This window comes from Vipera berus (assembly GCF_964194415.1).
Source record: "Vipera berus genome assembly, chromosome: 4".
Classification (NCBI taxonomy): domain Eukaryota; kingdom Metazoa; phylum Chordata; class Lepidosauria; order Squamata; family Viperidae; genus Vipera; species Vipera berus.
This window is the reverse complement of record NC_138206.1, coordinates 874,248-894,072: the sequence shown is the minus strand read 5'-3', so window position 1 is coordinate 894,072 and position 19,825 is coordinate 874,248. Positions and strand designations below refer to the sequence as shown.

Genomic DNA, 19,825 nt, shown 5'->3' with positions numbered 1-19,825 from the left:
ACAGGGAGGCTCCGTAGGCAGGTCCTGCTGTAGTTGTGCTATTGTTGCAAACGCACTTAGAAGAAGAAGAGGAAGTTGCGTCCTCGCAGTTTATTCTGGCACAAGGTTTTCTTGCTCCCGTAACGAGGACAGTTTGGGAGGATCTCCAGCAAATAAACAAATAAAACCACTGCTCTGCGCTGAGCACCGCTTATTTCACTGAACTTGCTGTAAACTGTTAAGCCGCTCGGGGTGGCCTTGAACTGTGAGATGGGTGACAAATACATTTGATAACTAAGTAAATAAGTAAATAAATAAAACAGTTACCAAATGTTTACCTGCTTTGGTGCCCATTTTATTCTTTTATGCAGTGCAATAAAGTTTGCTGTTTGTGTGTTGCAGTGTAGGATTAAAAATTAAGATTTCCACTGACATCTTTGCACACATGGATACACACGAATGTGGGAAAATGCGGTTTGATGGAGAAAGACGGTGATGGATTCAACTTGGAAACTATTAATAGATTAGAAGGAGCCAAATCCAACAATGCATTTAGCAAATTCCTGGATGCTTGGCATTCAGACAAATCAACCTTCAGTAGACACAGAGATAAACCACATTTGCAGGCCATTCCAAAGAGACAATAAAAAAGCTAAGAAGGAAACAAAAATATCAGAACAGATCTTCTCCAGCAGCTGACACTCAGATAAGCAGGGATTAACTCCTGACAAATAATCAAGCATAAAATAATTACCCAAGGAGCCACAAACCCCATCGACACTGTCAGGGAGCAAAACCCACATTCATCAGCACTGCTGAAGTTCTTTCATTGGTCATGAAACATCTAGAAGAAAATCACCAGACTCAGAGCACCAAGGACCCCACAGTTGTTTGTTGTTGTTGTTGTTGTTGTTGTTGTTGTTGTTGTTGTTGTTGTTGTTGTTCTTCTTCTTCTTCTTCTTCTTCTTCTTCTTCTTCTTCTTCTTCTTCTTCTTCTTCTTCTTCTTCTTCTTCTTCTTCTCCTTCTTCTCTTTCTTCTTCTCCTCCTCCTCCTCTTCCTCCTCCTCCTCCTTTTTCCTCCTCCTTTTCCTTCTTCTTCTCTTTCTCTTTCTCTCCTCCAACCCCCCCTCCCCTTCTAGAACTAATGGTGTTACCCAGTTGGGTCATGAAATGTCTGCAAGAAAACAACCAGCCTCAGAGAGCACCACAATAAAATTTTCTGAAATGGGAATCCTTTCCCAATGGCATTTGTGCCGGATTTTGGGGGGGAGTCTACCCAACTGTAATATTGGACCCTTCCATTGGTACCCCTAAGCTGATTAAGCTCCTATCCTCCCCAGTGCCTGTCCAGAACTGGGGTGCAATTGTTTGAGGCAAGTGGGGATCTGAGCTGTATCGTTCTTCAAGAGAGACTTCTGGTCTTCTTCCTTCCCTGGCTTTGTGTACAACACCGTTGAGTATATATATATATATAACCCGGGTGCAACAAGACTTTCCAGCGCGGTCTATAAAAAGCATCGTATCTCTGTCCACTTGTCACTTTGACGGCCTCCCACAGCTGAGAAGAGCCACCGAGGAAGCAGACAAAGGGCTGCAAGAAGGAAAGTGGACATAACCACCTAGCCCCATCGTTCCCAGCCTGTGCCAAGAAAGGTAAACATCGGTCCTTCTTTAATCCCAGTTTGGACCACCCTGAAAACTCTTAATTCTTCTCCTCCTCAGGCAGAACAATGTTCTACCTGCATCTAACTCAAGAGTTGGCGAGGGAACGGGAGAGTCCTGTTTTGATGTTTGGCAGAGTTGCTCCATAGCCTCCTTGTGGACTTCGTTTGTTTGCTTAATTCGTACACAGCCCTTCTCGCCTGGAGGCAACCCCAGAGGCCATTTTCTTGAAAGTTAACCAGGCCTCTGCTTATAGAAAATTTAACAAATTGCAAACGAAAAGGATAACGCTCCCTGGGTCTCCACGTCTAGGCAGCATCTGCCAAAGATGGATTTCCCCCCCCCCGCATCGAAACTTTAATTTCAGTAGAAAAATCCCTCCTGACTTTTCCTAGCCTTCCTCAATGTTTTTTTGGCGGGAAGATGAATGTTAGTTTCCGCTTTTCTTCCAGGGCCGATTGGTTTAATGGGAGAAGAATCCCTGCAGCTCAGGAGATGCTTCGGGTGGATGGAGAGTTGGGGGTGGGTGGGAAGGGACATCCCGAAAGAGATCTGTAAGCCCCCAAATCTGTTTTCTGTGTCGCGTAGAGTCAAGATCACGTGAAACGATGGCACTGCTTTGTAATGCCTTGATAAGACCGCACTTTGAGACTCTGGAAAGAGTGCAGAGAAGAGCAACAAAGGTGATTAGGGGACCGGAGACTAAAACCAGGGCTCTTCAAACTTGGCCCTTTATGGACTTCAATTCCCAGAATTCCTGGCTGAGGAATTCTGGGAGTTGAAGTCCACAAGTCATAAAAGGACCAGGTTTGAAGACCCCTGCTAAAACACATGAAGGATGGTTGCTGGAGTTGGGCACATCTAGATTAATGAAAAGAATGACTAGGGGCGATACGATAGTGGCCTTCCAATATTTGAGGGGCTGTCACAGAGAAGAGGGGGGGGGGAGTCAAGCCTATTCTCCAAAGCCCCTGAAGGCAGGACAAGAAGTAACGGGAAGAAACTAATCAGAGAGAGATTCAGCCTAGAAATAAGGACGAATTTCCTGACGGTGAGGACAATCACCTGGCTTAGGCCCGGGATACTTGCAGGACTGTCTGCTGCCAGGAACGACTTCCCTCCGCCCTGTGCACTCACACAGAGAGGGTCTCCTCAGGGTGCCGTCGGCTAGACAGTGTCGGCTGGCGACCCCCAGGGGGAGAGCCTTCTCTGTCGGGGTGCCCACCCTTTGGAATCAGCTCCCCCGAGAACTTCGGATGGCCCCAGATCTCCGGTCCTTTCGTCGCGACCTAAAGACGTATATTTTCCAACTGGCCGACTGGGACTGAGGATGGGTTTTTTTTTTAATATTGTTTTAATCTTATTGGTTTTAGTAATTAATTATGGGGCTTTGTAATTTAATTCTTTTTTTAATATTTGTATTACTGTTTTTTTATAGCTGTTTTATTGTTGTGAGCCGCCCTGAGTCCTTCGGGAGATAGGGCGGCATATAAGTCCCATAAATAAAATAAATAAATAAATCAACAGCTTCCCTCTGGAAGTTGTCGGTGCTCAATCACTGGAGATTTTTAAAATGAGATTGGACCACCATTTGTCTGAAATGGTATAGGTCTTCTGGTTGAGCAGGGGGCTGGACTAGAAGACCTCCAGGGTCCCTGCCAACGCTCTTATTCTCTTCTGTTCTGTTCTATTTTGAAGGCAGGAAGGACAGGAATGACAGTCTCTCTGTTTTGCTTTGAAAGGAGTGGAGAATGAAGCGTCTCTCCTTCCCAACATCCCTGGCGCTGTGTTGGATGTGGCTGCTTGTGGGGGATGTTCAGGTATGAAGGGGAAGCCCTGCAATGGCCATTGGCAAGCAAAGGCATGAAAATAGACTCTTCCCAAAACCATAAGGAAGCGGCGCTTTTATCAGGCCCGCTGAAGGTATCCCTGCGTTTTGAGACCCTCAAGAAAAATCCACCGGGGGGGGGCGGGGGGGAAGTAAGCAAAGCCAACAAATGAGACACTGAAGTTCTGTGTAGACTTTTTAAATCACCCTCTGTGGTGTTGTAAAGGTGTTAAAGTGTGGAGCTAAGATTGGGAGGCTGGGATTCACCTCCCCACTCAGGGATGGACAGTCCCCTTGGGTGACCCTGCTGCAGTCAATCCCTCTGTCAGGTAACCTACCCGACAGGGTTGTCGTGATGTGGATAAACTGAAGGCAGGTCATCCTGTAAGAGACTCTAGACGGGAAACAGTCTGTTGGTTTAGGAAATAGACGTGTGTGTGTGTGTGTGTGTGTCTGTGCCAGAGCCATAAATGAGAGCTTCTGCACCGGAGACGAATTCCTTGTGTGTCTAATCACATTTGGCCAAATAAACTGTTCTATTCTCTTCCAAATAAAGCACTCTGTAACTGCAGGAAGAGCCCATCTTGTCACTGACTCCATCTGAGGAGGCACAACCCTGTTAAGAGCCACAGACGGCAGGTCTCCAGACAGGCTGGTTAGGATCTGGAGGAGGTGTGAGGTCGGCCTTCACCAACATGTGGCCCTCCAGATGCGAGGGACCACATCGCCCAGACTTTTCAGGCTCTGTTGGAATTGTAACCAGCCAGAGCTAGAAGGTGCTAGGATGGAGAAGTGTGGTTTACCCCTCCCCTCCCCTCCTCTCTCACCTCTCCCCTCCCCTCCCCTCTCCCCTCTCCTCCCCTTCCGTCCTCTCCTCTCCTCCCTTCCCTCTCCTCCCCCTCCTCTCCCCTCCCTTCTCCTCTCCTCTCCTCTCCTCCTGTCCCCTTCCCTCCCCTCCCCTCCCCTCCCCTTCCCTCCCCTCCCCTCCCCTCCCCTCCCCTCCCCTCCCCTCCCCTCCCCTCTTCTCTTCTCTTCTCTTCTCTTCTCTTCTCTTCTCTTCTCTTCTCTTCCCTCCTCTCCTCAAAAACATTCAGTACAGTAAAAATGTCAAAATAGCCTTTTTTTTATTGAAAAGTTTTAAAATACATTTTATCTTTAGCAATCCCCTCTCCCCCCCTTTCCCCCCTCCCCCCCACTTCCCAGAGCTAAGTACAGGGTATAAAAACAAAGAACAATCATAAGCATCCATATGCTACCGACAATAAATTCTTAAATCTATCACTCTCTAGCTCATATAATATAACTACAAACAATACTAATATTTCATATATATATAAAAAAAAGAAAATAGAAAGGAAGACTTATTCAAATGCTAAATGAAACTTTTTAGTCCCATATTTCTTCTGGATATATTCAATCCATTTTTTCCACTCCATAATATAGCGTTCTTGCGAATGATCTTTCAAATAAGCCGAGATCTTTGCCATTTCTGCCAGGTCAGAAACCTTTAAAGTCCATTCCTCTATAGTAGCCTTATAAGCCATCGCTATCTGGGCCACCGGCTTCCTTCTGCCCACCCGCATTCTCCTCCTGCTTCAGGTCTTTGCTTTCCCCCTCAAAATAAGGAGAGACCTCTTCCCGGTCAAGGAGGTGCTCCTCGACATGGCCTCAACCTCTTTCGATGACCAGTACAAGGGTTGCGTGGAGCAGATGGAAGCGGAGCTGGCAGAGCTGAACCGCACGGAGTTTGTCGCCAACAGGGCCTACGCCGAGGCCTGGGCAGAGGCGGCCTCCGTGTGGAGGGAGAGGAAGCCTTCTTTCCCGAAGTCCGCCCCCCTGAAAGCGGAGCACGCCATCGCCCTCATGGCCTACACCGCCCAAGGCCGTCTCCACAGGGACTTCAACGCGGCTGTGAGGGAAGCCGGGCGCACCAGGGACGTCTATCTGAACCACTTCCATTTCAAGACTTTCCATTTCCTCCTGACGCGAGCCCTCCACCTCCTGGGCGTCACCGCTCAGCCCCGATGCCACAAGGCGTACCGCGGGGTCAGGAATGTCCGCTTCACTTCCGAGCGCTCCAAGATGGTCCGCTTCGGACAATTCACCTCCTCCTCGCGGAGCAACGAGAGCGCCCTGAAGTTTGGCACGGACTCCTTCTTCACCATCGAGACCTGCTACGGGGTCAACATCAAGAACTACTCCTTCTTCCCGAGCGAGGAAGAGGTCCTCATCCCTCCCTTTGAGAAGTTCATGGTGGTCAACTTCACCAAGGCTCACGAGACCAACTTCATCCACCTTCGCTCGCTTGAAGACGCCAGCATCTACAACTGCCTGTTTGTGAAAGGTAACAGCTAAAGAACCAGACAGGCGCTTAGATAGATGGCTAGATGGTTTCCTCAATGCCGTGAAGCTGGTTAGACGGTGTCATCGACATGATGAATATGAATTTGGTCCAACTCCGGGAGACAGTGGAGACGGGGGGGGGGGCTGGTGTGCTGTGGTCCATGGGGGGCTACAAAGTTAGACACAATTTAGCAACAGAACAACAAGGAATCAAAATCTTGAACCAGAAAAGAGTGGAACAGAATAACAGCGTTGGAAGGGACCTTGGAGGTCTTCTAGTCCAACCCCCTGTTCAAGGAGCAGACTCCAAACTATTTCAGACAAATGTCTGTCCAGTCTCTTCTTAAAAACTTCCAGTGTTGGAGCATTCACCGTTTCTGGAGGCAAGGAGTTCCCCTGGTTAGTTGTTCTGTCGAGAAATTTCTCCTTAGTTCTGGGTTGCTTCTCTCCTTGGTTAGTTTCCATCCGTTGCTTCTTCTCCTGCTTTCAGGCGCTTTGGAGAATAGCTTGACTGCCTCTTCTTTGGGGCAGCCCCTGAGATACTGGAAGACAGTTATCATGTCACCCACTAGTTCTTTTCTTCATTAGGCTAAATATACCTAATTCATGTAGGTAAACCCCACTTCTCCGTTGCTTGCGGTGATCACCTCTACGCTTCCCAGGATCCTCTGGTGATATGCAAATGTTCCCAGCAAGGCCAATGATCTGTTCTCCCTCTCCATTTTCTTTTGCCTTTGCAGAGAAAACCTGCAAGACGCAGAGATGCCCCTTCAGATCAGGTGAGAAAAGGCAACCTCCGTTCTGAGCCTCTGTGTCCCAGGGCACCGCGCTGATTTTGGTTTCGGAGCGAGCCGGTCACCGGCAGCTTCCCTGTCCAGTTGGCCATCAGCCACAGGGAACATCTGTATCATCAGGCACTGCAGTGGGAAAGGGGTGGATGAACTTCAGGACCCCGCCTGGGCAGGGGGCAGGTGGTCTGTCTCCCACATTTCCCCTCAAACCAGGTGGACAAAGGAGCATCTGGGGAGAAGCGGGCAGAGGGGGAAGGCAGACTGATGGGATGGTGAGGCCAGCCGAGCCCTGAGAACTGAAATGGATTCTTGTTTCAAGGGGAACAGAGGAGAGAAAGTGACTGAAACTGACTAGGACAGCAGACTGGCACAAAACTATAAGGCGCTCCTCCTTCTGACTCTTACCCCTGGCTGGAAGCCTGGGGAGGGAGGAAGGGGGCAGCCGGACCCAGGAGAGGCCAGGTCTGGGGGAGAAGGGCCCAATCCCTGACCGTAAGGGTGGGGAAGGGTCTCGCCATCTTCACGCCTTCCCCATCATCGTACTCCTTAGAGCTGGGGTGAAACAGAGTAGATTTCACACACACACACACACACACACACACACACACAAACACACACACACACACACACACTGGAGGCTGTCCTTGGATGATGGTGGAACTGGAGGCCGAGGTTGCTTGGGATGGAGGTCCTGCAAAGTGGGGGCGTCTTCATCCTCTCTTCTTGGGCAGGGATGCCAAGAGGGCGGTGGGCGGGTGGCATCGTCTGGACAGGAGCCAACCCGTCTCCCTTCCTCTGCGCAGGTGGGGGTTGGAGCCCCTTCTCCGCTGAAGGCCGAGCCCCGCTCCTCCTCTGGGGCCCTCTCCTTGCTGTGGGGCTCCTTGGACCTCCCGTGATGTAGCCCCAGCCTTTCCCGCGGTTGCCTCTCCAGAAGCAGCCACAGAAGACGAGGCCGCTTGGCATGGTGTCCGTGAGCAATTCGTTGCTTGATTTGACTCACCGTTTCAGTCAGGGGTGCCCAACCTTGGTAACTTTAAGACTTGTGGACTTCAGCTCCCAGAGTCCCCCAGCCGGTCATGAATGATAGAGTTGGAAGAGACCAGAAGGATCCCCTCGTCCAGGGTTTCTCAACCTTGGCAACTTTAACATGGGTGGACTTCCACTCCCAGAATTCTGGGAGTGGAGGTCCACGAGTCTTAAAAGTTGCCAAGGTTGAACACGCCTGCTTTAAAGCGTCAATTGTGCAAATGAGGAAATGGACAACTCTCTGCCTTCAGAAGAGATGAAAACGGAAACTTGACTGCCGTTCCCAGGAGAAACTTCAGACGACCATCACGAAAATGGCTGTCTAGCTCAGTGGCCAGATCTTAATTTCCTTGAAGGAATTTAGTATGATTGTGTTCATCACCCAGAGAATTCATGATTTATAAATGAGAACTGATATTAACTGATACTGTGACACGTTGGCAAGACGCTAATGCGAAGGAAGCCCAGATTTTCTTGGATGGTTCCGCTAAGTCAGCCTCTCTGACCACGATTGCGCAACAATTGTATATTTTATTTGGATACAGAATTAACCCGTTTCCTAGATTTGGGAAGTCAATGAATCCCAAACTAACCAATCAGCCTAGAATGAAATAGCACCCAGCAAAGGCAAACCAAAGTTAACAGACCTGGTCCCAGGTTTTGATCTCCTGTGGGGTCCTTGGCGCTCTCTGAGCTGGGTGGTTTCCTTGCAGACGTTTCATGACCCAACTAGGGAACCTCATCAGTGCTAGAAGGGGGGAGGAGGAGGAGGAAGAGGGAGGGAGGGAGGGAGGGAGGGAAGAAAGAAAGAAAGAAAGAAAGAAAGAAAGAAAGAAAGAAAGAAAGAAAGAAAGAAAGAAAGAAAGAAAGAAAGAAAGAAAGAAAGAAAGAAAGAAAGAAGAAAGACTGTGGGGTCCTTGGCGCTCTCTGAGCTGGGTGGTTTTCTTGCAGACGTTTCATGACCCAACTAGGGAACCTCATCAGTGCTAGAAGGGGGGGGGTTGCAGAGAGGAGGAGGAGGAGGAAGGAGCAGGAGGAGGGGAGCCTTGGTGCTCTCTGAGCTTCTAGATGTTTCATAATCCAACTAGGGAACATCATCAGAGCTAAGAAGGAGAGAGACTTGCTCTTTGCTTTTCCTGCCAGCATCGGTAGGAGCGTTCTTGTTTGTTCCCTGACTAGGCTGTTTACTGTTTGTTGAAAGATTCTTCTTTGGGTATTTTTTACTTCTTGATTGTTGGTCTAGGGTTAATCTTGGTTTTAATCTGTTCTTATCTGGATGTTGATTGCTGGCAAGGAGGTGTTTTGTTTTCGTTTTGCTTTCTTTTGGCCTTTTGATTGTCTCTTTTCAATGGCGTGTAGATGTTGTGCATCTCTCTGTGCCTGTTGACGGCTGATGTGTCTGAGTGCCAGGCCTCGGGGAATTGTCTGGCATTTTTCAGTTTGGTCTGGGATGCTCACAGTTTCCCAGTTGAAACTATGGTTGAGTCTGTCCACGTCTTATATAATTAAGCAGATTTCATACCTTCTGTCTGCCAGTTGGTGTTAATGGATGTGCTTTGCTAGCACTGATGATGTTCCCTAGTCGGGTCATGAAACGTCTGCAAGAAAACCGCCATGCTCAGAGGGCAATGAGGACCCCACAGTTCAACCCTGAGCTACAAAGATTCCCTTCCATATTTATCCACGTCAGTCATGTCACCCATTTCTTCCTGTCTCTCCTCAGCCGGCCTCCAAAGGAACCGAGGACTGGGCAGGAATTCTTTGTCACCAAAGATTGAATCTCCAGCTGGTTGAAACCAGCTCCGTGGAGGAGTTCAGGCATGATGCTTTGCAACTCCCTGTGTCTGCGCCCTGTGACCCAGCAGCGCAGCCCAACAGCATGTGGGGTGCTGGGGGATATCGGGGCTCCCTTCAATTCACTACAGCTGCTTTGCAGGCACTCCAAAAACTCCAAACAACAGCCAGGAGGGGTTGCACAATTGACCAGGCTGGGAAAGCTGCTGCGAGGCTGTTGTAGGAGACAAGCAGGCTGAGCTGGAAGGTAGGGTCAAACGTGTCATTGGTTTGGAATCTTTGCACAGCCACGAGAGATGCAAGTCTGGCTCCCCGTGAATTCTGTTGAGCCTCATCTAGTGCCAATTTAGCTTTGACCGGTAGTTGACCAGATTCTTGGGTATAGTTTGCAATAATAAACTCTTCTGTGCTACGAACGCGGCGGGTGCTCGTGGTTCTTCACAAACCTTCCCATTGGGAGTGTCCGCTGCCTTTCCCAGGCACACAATGGGCATTGTGCATCACACAGCTTGGCCCATAACGAGGATGCTCATGATGACCACCATAGCGAAGAAGGTCCACATGAAGAAGCGGTCCATAACCTTGGCCAGCTTCTTCCACTCCCCCATCCGTTTGGAAGCCGCCTTCTGCTCTTGGAAGCACTTGGCGATGTAGTCCACGTTCTGAAGGATGCTCTCCTGGTGGCACCAACAGGTCTTTCTGGGGCAAGGGGGCTGCTCCTCGGGCTCTGCCTCCTTGGGGATGGGGCCGGGCCCTTGGAACTGTGGGGCCTGCCAAGGAGGGAGCCCTCTCCCCGTGGAGTCCTCACCGTTGGCCCTTTGGGCTTGGGGAAGTGGGTCCGGCTCCTGCGGGGGGCTCTTGCAACTGTCCCCGACGTCGTAGACAAAGAGGATGCGGGCCATGTACTGCAGGATGAACTTGCGGGCCCACCTGGGGACGGGCCTGGCCCCAGGGCCACAGTGGTGGAGGTTCATGACGAAGATGGTCAAGGCAGTGGAGGCCGTGATCATCGTCATGGTCGCAATGTAGTACTTCCCTGGAGGGAACAGAGGAGGAGACGGTCAGTTCTCCAAAGCACCAGAAGGCAGGAAGAAAAAGCAACGGAGAGAACCTTAATCAAGGAGAGAAAGCAACCTGGAATTAAGGAGAAACTTCCCGACAGTGAGGACAATTAACGAGTGGATCAGTTTGGCACCAGAAGCTGTGGGTGCTCCATCACTGGAGGTCTTCAAGAAGAGACTGGACAGCGGGTTGTCTGGACCGGTATACTGTTTCCTGCCTGAGCAGGGGGTTGGACTAGAGGACCTCCAAGGTCCCTCCCAACTCTATTCTGATAGAAGAGATTCTCATCCCCACTTAAGCCAAGTTCTCTATTCTGTCACCTTCCAAATTTGTTTATTTTCTTATGATATTTATATGCCACCCACCTCACTAACAGGTGACTTACAATCACCATAAGAACAGAGATACAAACTTTATAACTTTAAATATTAAAATGGACAAAATTAGAATAACAGAGTTGGAAGGGAGGTAGGCCAGGGGTCTTGAAACTTGGCCTTTGATGACTTGTGGACTTCAACTCCCAGAATTCCTCAGCCAGGCAGTTGAAGTCCACAAGTCATCAAAGGGCCAAGTTTGAAGACCCCTGTTGTAGGTCATCTAGTCCAACCCCCCACCCAAGCAGGAGACCCTACCCCATTTCTGACAGATGGCAGTCCAGTCTCTTCTTGAAAGCCTCCAGTGATGAAACTCCCACAACATCTGGAAGCAACTGTTCCATCGGTTGATTGTTCCCACTGTCAGAAAAACAGAGATTAAATAAGTTAAGGAAGCAGAATGTCACAGGCTGGAGGTAGGACTTTCTAATCTATTAGGCATGTCCAACGTGGAAGGCCCCCATCCAGACTCTGGACCGATCGGCAGAGCCAGGCTTTGAGGTTCCTGTGGAAGGCCAAGAGAGTGGGGGCAGACCTCACCTCAAGGGGTACGATGTTTCAGAGGGGCAGGGGCCGTGGTAGGAAAGACCCTTCTCTTGCACCCTGCCAGTTGAAGTTCGTTGGCTGATGGGCTCCGTAATGCCCCCCTTCTGCCAGGACACGTGGGGCAGGCCAATCCCATTGGTTCCTAGACAGCCTGGACCCAAGCCTTGATAACCAACCTTGAGTAGCACCTGGAAGCAAAGCGGTCACCAGTGCAGCTCACACAACAGTGGTGTAACATGAGCCACCTTAGATGCCCCCAAAACTCTCTGCACAGCAGCTGCATTCTACAGCTGCATAGCTGTAGCTCCTGAATAGTCTCCAAGGGTAGACCCATGCAGTGCACATTGCAGCAGTCTAAACATGAGATGACCAGGGCACGAGCAAGAAATGAGCTGAAGCTAAAAATCCCAGGCAATGACCCGGAGAAAAATGGTCCAGCCGGGAGAAATGAATGACATCAATGAAAAGAAGGTCAAGGGGTGACGTGAGACCAATGTCTCAGGGGCTGCCCCAAAGAGGAGAGGGTCAACCTCTTCTCCTGAGGGCAGAAGCGGCGGATGAAACTCGTCACGGAGAGACCCAACCTGGAACTAAGGAGGCATTTCCTGACAGTGAGGACAATCAACCGGTGGAACAAAAGTTGCCTCCAGACGTTGTGGGTGCTCCATCACTGGAGACTTTCAAAAAGATTGGAAAGCCGTTTGTCTGAAATGATACATAGGCTCTCCTGCTTGAGCAGGGGGTTGGACTAGAAGACCTCCAAGGTCCCTTCCAAGTCTGTTATTCAAGTGGAGTTGTGTTGGCTTTCTGGGAGTTTTGGAGCCCACTGACCTGGGTATATATGAAAGAACCTGTGGCACCAAGAAAGCTTAAGGCAACCCCCCCAGGTGGCATCCCCCATGGATACTGCCACCCTGGGCTAATCACGGCCTCAGACAAACTCTCAGCCTATCAAGGCAATTGGCCTCAAGGGCAGAAGAGGCAGCCTTCCTGTTGGGTCCCACTGGGCTTCTGACCGATCCCTGGCAGGGGACGTGGCATTTCCAGACCATGGTTGTCCCAAAGGCAACTGGATTTCTTGGTTTCTCCATGAAAACGTTTGCTTTCGATCCAAGAAACTTCTTCAGCTCTTACTGTTAGAAGCTTCTTGAATAAAAAGTGAAACATTTCCAAGGAAAAAAAACAAGAAAGTCCAGTTGCCTTGACTGAATAACAGAGAATGGGAAGGGACCTTGGAGGTCATCTAGTCCAACCCCCCCCTGCTCAGGCAGAAGACCCCCTACCAGGGGTAGGCAACTTTGGCTCTTTTATGACTCGTGGACTTCAACTCCCAGAATTCCTGACTCAGGGATTTTGGGAGTTAAAGTCCACGAGTCATAAAAGAGCCAAGGTTGCCTACCACTGCTCTATACCATTCTGGACAAATGACTGTTCAGTCTTTTCCTAAAAACAGAAGCAGCCACAACTTCTGGAGGCAAGTAGTTCCACTGACTAATTGTTCTCACTGTCAGGAAAATTCCTCCTTAGTTCCAGGTTGCTTCTCTCCTTGACTAGTTTCCATCCGTGGCTTCTTGTCCTGCCTTCAGGTGCTTTGGAGAATAGCTTGACTCCCTCTTCTTTGGGGCAGCCCCTGAGATACTGGAACGCCGCTATCCTGTCACTCCCTGGTCCTTTTCTTCGTTAGACTGGACATAACGAGACCCTTTTGGGAAAACACCTTTGGGACAACCACGATGTGGATCTCCACAGACATCCAGGTCAGCATGTTTTTCTGAGTGGGAACAGGATGGCGTGGTGGGATCTAGAACTGGAATCTTGGCTCCCCACTCACCAATCAGTGGCACGTTCTCGGAGGGCGGCATGCTTTCAGCCACCAGCAGTTGGAAGACGGTCAGGGCCAGAAGAACAGTCACCCCCAGGGACACCTTCTCGCCGGAGTCTGCCGGAAGGTAGAAGCCCAGAGGGGCCAGGAAGGAGATCATGACGCAGGGCACCAGAAGGTTGAAGATGTAGAAGGAAGCCCGCCTCCTCAGCAGCAGCGTGTAGGTGACATCTGGATAGGGTTCTGAGCAGCAGCCGTAAGTGATGACGTTCCTCTTGGCGGGCATCCCCAGCATTTCCCACTCCACGTTCTCCACGAAGTCGGTCAGATCTCCCGTCTCCTGCATGCTGAGAAGGTCGATTTGGTTGCCGTTGTAGGTCCAGGAGCCAAAGGTCAGGGGGCACTGCTGCCCGTCAAAGGGGAAATAGGAGACGTCCACCTTGCAGGAACTCTTGGTGATGGCCGGGGAGTCCCACCTGATCTGCCCGTCACAGCGGATCACCACGTTGGTCTCCATGGAACTGGTGAACTGGTCATCGGCACTGGGAGGCAAGGAGAGGACGGGGTCAGGCGGGGGTTGGGTTAGAGACCGTGGACCTCTTTCTGCCCAGTCTGGAAAGGGACAAAGCATCAGCCGGGCTTCCAGAAACAGGGGGACATAGAATGGACCACAGTGTTCTGGATGACCGTCGTGGAGGTGACCCTCAATCCTGCCTAGAGGAGCTGCTACTTAGCAGCCACCACATCGGAGAAAAGACTCAGCTACAAGGTAGCCAAAAGAAACCCAGCGGCTGGGTGTGGAGACGGGGACCTTCTGGCTGGCTGGTGGTCTTCCCTTCCAGAACTCTGGCCAGACCACGTGCCCCACAAGGGCGCAGGTAGTCCTCAACTTACAACATTTGCTTAGTGACTGTTCAGAGTTACAACGGCACTGGAAAAAGTGGCTTATGGCCACTTTGGGAACAACCATTGCAGCATCCCCCAGGGTGAGAAAAATACGGACACTTAGCGTGTGTTTATGGCGGTCGCAGCGTCCCCACCCTGGGGTCAGGCGGTCCCCTTTTCAGACCCTCCGACAAGCAAAGTCAGCGGGGAAGCCGGATTCACTGAACGACCCTGTGTGATTCACTTAACACCTGCAGTGATTCACCTAATAACGCTGGCAAGAAAGGTAGTAAAATGAGGCAAAAATTCGCTTGACAACCGTCTCACTTAGTGATGGAAATTTTGGGATGAACCGTGACCGTAAGGTGAGGATTGCCGGTAATTCATTGGCAAAAGGGGTGCCCACCCTAGGCCCTCAACTGCTCTTCCTCCGAAAAATTCACTTGTAGGGTTTGGCTTAACAAAAGTGACTGACACATTCAACAAGGGCTCTGGATAAGCCCCAAACAAAGGTTCATTCTAAAAATACTAGACTTTGGGGATTCTGGGAAATTTAGGAGCCAGAAGTCCGGGGTTTTTTTGAAGACCAGAGTTCTTTACACCAACGGGGGTTTCCCAGATGCAGCCTAGACTTACACACACCCCTCTTAGCTCCTCCCACCTGCCTTCCATCTCTAAGTCAGGGTGACTGAAACGGTATAGGTTGAGCAGAGGGCTGGACTAGAAGACCTCCAAGGTCCCTTCCAATTCTCTTCTCTTCTCTTCTCTTCTCTTCTCTTCTCTTCTCTTCTCTTCTCTTCTCTTCTCTTCTCTTCTCTTCTCTTCTCTTCTCTTCTCTTCTATTCTATTCTATTCTATATTTCTATTCTGTTCTGTTCTGTTCTTGTTCCGTTCTGTTCTATTCTATCCTATATTCTATTCCATTCCGTTCCGTTCCATTCCATTCCATTCCATTCCATTCCATTCCATTCCATTCCATTCTATTCTATTCTATTCTATTCTATTCTATTCTATTCTATTCTATTCTATTCTATTCTATTCTATTCTATTCTATTCTATTCTATTCTATTCTATTCTATTCTATTCTATTCCTAATACTGACTCTTGAAATGATCTCTTTTTCTCCCCTGGGCATTGTTCTGGACCAGCTGTGGGTCAGGTGGATCTCCTTGTCTCCCAGTCCAACTACGATAAAGGAGAATATTTGTAGCTCAGGGTTAAATGAGGGGTCCTTGCTTCTATTTGAGCTTGGTGGTTTTCATGCAGACATTTCATTACCCAACTAGGTAACATGATCAACGCTAGAAGGGAGTTGGGTTTGCAGAGAGGAGGAGGAGAACGGGGTGGGGTGGGGTGGGGGCTTGTGGGTCCTTGCTGCTCTTTGAGCTTGTTTTCTTGCAAATGTTTCATAACCCAACCAGGTAACATTGGCAGTGCTGGAAGGGAGGGTGGTTTCCAGAGGAGGAGGAGGAGGAGGAGGAGGAAGATGTTTCATGACCCAGCTAGGTAACGTTGTCAGGTGCACTGATGATGTTACCTTGTTCAGGTGAAGAAACATCTGCAGGAAAGCCCCCAACCCCAGGGAGCACCAAGGATCCCCCCCCACTCATAACAGCGAAATGGCTCGAAAAAGGCCCTAAAAGTGAGAGTCCAGCTAAGGCGATCCAAATCCGAATTTATCCGGGGTCTCTGTTTCCAAAGGAGCTTCTTATGAAGGAGGCCCATCAGCCGTGGCTCTCTGGCCTTGAACCGGGAGCACCCACTGAGTTCTCGTGGCTACTAGATCGTGACAGGAATCCATCAGACCTCGTGGATCCCATTTCACCTATTTCTTTTGTTACTTGTTCATCACATTTCCCCAGTGCCCATCTCAACTGATGCTCAACTGATGCTCCCGCAAGGTGTCTTTGCGTAGGGTTAATGTATAAAATGTTTTGTCCTCGCTGCAACCTTGCCAGGGAAGGATCTCCTGAGGACGCACTTGGCTCCGGGGGAGCCTCCCTGCCCGGCCTCGGATGCCCCTCTCCACACCGCTGGGCCTTGCGTTCCCCAGGGTCATTTCGGCTCCTCCGTAAGGAATCGCCTCCCACACCTCGGCCACCATCCCTGGTCACCTACTTGTTGTAAAGGACAATGTCGGGTCTCCACACGTAGCTGCTGGGGATCTGGATGCTGTCAATGCCACCGTAGTCCTCCTTGTCCCAGCTTAGGTAGGCATCCACCCACACCTGCCGGATCCACAGGTAAGCGGTCAAGATCTGGTTCCTCTCGTCCTGGAACAAAAGGGAAGAATTCACTTAACAACCGCATGACCAACTTAACCACCTCAGGGACTGGCTTAACAACGGTGACAAGGAAAGTTGTAAAATAGGTCAAAACTCACGTAACATCTGTCTCGCTTAGCAACAGAAGTTTGGGGCAAGTTCTACCTGTGTCCCCTTTCTCACCAGGGCGTCCCACCCTCGCGGGCCCTTACCATGTCTATGATCTGGGAGAGGGTGACCTGAAGGGTGACGTTGAGCGCCTGGTCAGTGTCCTCTGCCGGACGCAAAGCGCTGGAGTAATTGGCAAAGAGCTGGTGCAACAGCTGGTAGGCCCTCTTGCCTGGGGCTCCTGAGCAGCCTGCGGAGAGAAGGACGGGGCTGGAGAACCGGGGGGGGGGGAAAGGGGAGGGCGGGCCCACTCCCTTCTCATGCCCCCCCCTCGAGCAAAAACAGCCAGACAGAAGGACAGCACCCCGTCCTTGCAGCCCCTCCGCCTCTCTGAGCGGGGTTTGGAGTTGACCTCCCTGTCACTCGATGTTGGCTTGTGAAGAGCACTTCGTGTGATCTTGATTTTACCCCTGTGTTAATGCAGCTGAAGGGATTTTATTATGCTTAAGGTTGATATTAGTAATATTGATATTAGTAGGGATACTTTGTGACAAATTTTATATATATATATATATATATATATATATATATATATATATATATATATATATATATATATATATATATATATATATATATATATATAATATATATATATATATTTGTTTATGTGCAAGCAGCTTTGCAGGTGCTTTATATTGGGAAATCAGTTATATAAAAGCAAATCTTTCGTGCTTTAGGTACAGGGGATTGCTTGCATGAAAAGAGCACGGTGAGGGGAGGGGGAAATGGAGTTACGGATGGAGCCTGGGTTGCTGTGTACGAGTCATCATCTTGGAATTGATTTTTTTTTCTATCTTGTGCCTGGTACCGGGACCTGAACTTTTTGTTCTGGAAAGGTGTAAAAGGTGAAAGACATTTTTCCTGGTTGTTGCCTTCATCTCTCTACCAGCCACGAAGAGAGATGAGGAGACCCAACTCTATTTTGATCAAAACAAAAGTTGTTTGCTTGTTGAAACCTCGGCTCAGGAGTTTCTTTGGCTCTTTTAAATTCCTGAGCAACGCTGGGGCAATTGTGAGGCTAAGTGGGAAACCTCACACAACAGGTCCTGTTTTTTTGGACCGTGGGCTGCATTTTGGGAATAGATCCGGAGGAAGGGGGTGAGTAGGGGGTAGGTTTGGACAAGGTCACTTGCTGGCCAGCCTGACCCCTGCCAGGCGAGTCCATTCTCTGAGCATACGTGGATTCGGGTCCAGGCGCAGGTGCCAGCAGCTGGCCATCTGCTAAGCACCGCTCTTCTTTACGGGACTCGGATCCTTGGCCGTAAGCCAGCACTCACTCTGCCAAATGAAGGACTCTAATTAAACTGAAGTGACACCGCATGAAAGGAGGGCTCTGGGTGGATTAATGCTCACGTGGAAATTCTCCCGCGGATCACCGTGGCGCCCCGTGCTGTCCTGCGAGGCTCACCAGGCTGAAGATGGGCAGGGAAATGTTTTTATGGGTTTAAATCAGGAGCTGCTGGCCACCGAAAGACGGGCTCCAGCCATCAGCCATGGCACAAGGTTGGTGCTCCCTCTTGGACCTGGGTTGGAGGAGCCCCAGAAGTTATTTTTCTGGAAAATCTAATAAAGGAGAATATTTGTAGCTGAGAGGTGAACCCTAACCCTAACTCTAACCCTTTCTAGAGGCTCCACATCTTTCCGGTATCGTGGTGACCAGAACTGGACGCCAGATTCCAAGGTGGCCTCGTTAGTGCAGGGTAGGGTAATATACATCAGTGGTTGTCCATTTGGACCCCTAGATCAGTAATATCAATGAAAGATAAAAGATCAAAGGGGCTAAGCATGGAGAAATAAGGCCTTCTTGTAGCTGTTTGGCTCTGGATGTTTTCCGAGCTTGGATGGTCTCCTGCAGATCGTTCGTTCTTAGGCCATCTGCAGGCACCGATGATGGGACCCAGCTGGCAATAAAAATGTCTGCTTGTTTTGGGCACACCCAGGGCCTAGCAGCACTTCAGGAACCGAGTCTGCCCCTCTTCACCACAGCCTTCTTCCACTTCCTACCTGAGCCCATCGGTCCCCACCTCCTCCTTGGTGCAGTCTGCCGAAGGCAGAGCTGTCCCTTCCCTGGTTTGAAAGTTTAATGACAGGTGTCCTGTTTCCGCCCTTGGGGACTTCTGGTGACATCTTTGGAGGTTCGCTTACAGATCAAGACACACCAATTCCAATTACTCACCCGTGCTGATCCTCACCACCGGGCTGATTGAATTGCAATTTAGCTGATGGCCCTCCCCAAATGCTGGTTTGGCGGGCCACCCGGCCACGGAGCACTTAAGGGACCCCTTTTTTGTGTGTGTCGCCGAAAAAATGGAGCTAAATCCAAAGGGAGAAGCGCTGGACTGGGGGGGATCCTACCTGCCATCCTTGGGGGAAGGGCAGAGGCCCCTCCCAACTGGATCGGAAACTCTGGAGAAGTTGGATCTCAAGGAGCCCAGTTAGCCAAAAGGTCCTTCAAGAGAGCCACCGGAGTGCCACAAGGGTTGCGTTGCTGAGCTGATAAAGCCACCCCTTCTCACTGCCCCTCTTTCCTCAAGCGGAGACACCTCCAAGCGACACCCCGAAATCCTGGGGCACGCCCTACCTGGCATCCTGAAGAATCCCAGGGTGATCCCAAGAAACAGGAAGGCGCAAACCCCAGGAGTCCGCAACATGTTCACGCCCACCGAGACGCGGCTGGAGGAACCAGCCCCGCCAAACTGCACAGGGCATTTTAGACCTGTTTGCGAGGCATGTGTAGATACTTGAGCTCTCCGCTGGTGGAATAACGGAAAAGATTTCTTTTCTGCTGGTGGCCAGCCAGACCCGGATGGATTCTCCTCACCTCAAGCCAGGTGGAAACACAACTCCAGCGAGGGCAGATGGAGAAAGGGAGCAGAGGCGGTTTAAAATAAGCAAATTAAAAACATAGATAAATATAAAAGGTAAGCCGAAAGCGCCCACGGAGTTCTCAAATATCTATTGTAGCAACAGGTTACGTGATAGACTCTTTCCAACATTTGGAATAAACTCATTTACTCTCAGGTGCGCTGTGTCTGGCTGGAAGCAAAGTGGGTGAGACACAATAAAGAGGCTGCTGCCAATTTGCTTGAAGTAAATCGGCTCTGAATGGGTCACATCCAGGAAATGTTGCACTCGTAAGACAAATCCTAAGCAGCGGTCGAAAAGCAGCTGATCCAGGAGATGGTTAGAAGTCCTAACGAATCAACAGATTTATGCTGGCGTAGTCTGCCTTGAGCTAGATATTTTGATAAAAATAAAAAATATTAAAGACGGGCCTA

The 19,825-nt window shown here is 50.0% G+C and overlaps 2 protein-coding genes across 4 annotated transcripts; one reads left to right on the top strand and one right to left on the bottom strand.

Annotated features, from left to right (window-relative positions):
• Positions 1-1,530: 1,530 nt before the first annotated feature.
• Positions 1,531-8,389, top strand: ART1 (ADP-ribosyltransferase 1). Of its 3 annotated transcripts, none has more exons than XM_081326430.1 (5): positions 1,531-1,632; positions 3,384-3,461; positions 5,069-5,813; positions 6,553-6,591; positions 7,535-8,389. In XM_081326430.1, the coding sequence occupies exons 2-5, from the start codon at positions 3,393-3,395 to the stop codon at positions 7,591-7,593; spliced, it is 912 nt and encodes a 303-aa protein (XP_081182556.1). In that variant the 5' UTR covers positions 1,531-1,632; positions 3,384-3,392; the 3' UTR covers positions 7,594-8,389. The 3 variants fall into 3 exon arrangements, with proteins under 3 accessions (XP_081182556.1, XP_081182554.1, XP_081182555.1); XM_081326428.1 differs by having other exon boundaries at positions 7,407-8,389; XM_081326429.1 differs by having other exon boundaries at positions 1,549-1,632; positions 3,340-3,461; positions 7,407-8,389.
• A 1,534-nt stretch (positions 8,390-9,923) lies between these two features.
• On the bottom strand, positions 9,924-17,765 carry CHRNA10 (cholinergic receptor nicotinic alpha 10 subunit; the record flags this gene model as incomplete). Its single annotated transcript, XM_081327691.1, has 5 exons — positions 9,924-10,459; positions 13,237-13,769; positions 16,231-16,385; positions 16,589-16,734; positions 17,726-17,765. The coding sequence occupies 5 exons, from the start codon at positions 17,763-17,765 to the stop codon at positions 9,924-9,926; spliced, it is 1,410 nt and encodes a 469-aa protein (XP_081183817.1).
• Between the last annotated feature and the right edge of the window lie 2,060 nt (positions 17,766-19,825).

What these genes read in the sequence shown, in the direction of transcription:
- ART1 (XM_081326428.1), top strand. Translation starts at nt 3,393, where the DNA reads ATGAAGCGTCTCTCCTTCCCAACATCCCTGGCGCTGTGTTGGATGTGG. An exon ending in TGCTTGTGGGGGATGTTCAG is followed by an intron (nt 3,462 to 5,068) that starts GTATGAAGGGGA and finishes CTCCTGCTTCAG; the next exon opens with GTCTTTGCTTTCCCCCTCAA. An exon ending in CAACTGCCTGTTTGTGAAAG is followed by an intron (nt 5,814 to 6,552) that starts GTAACAGCTAAA and finishes TTGCCTTTGCAG; the next exon opens with AGAAAACCTGCAAGACGCAG.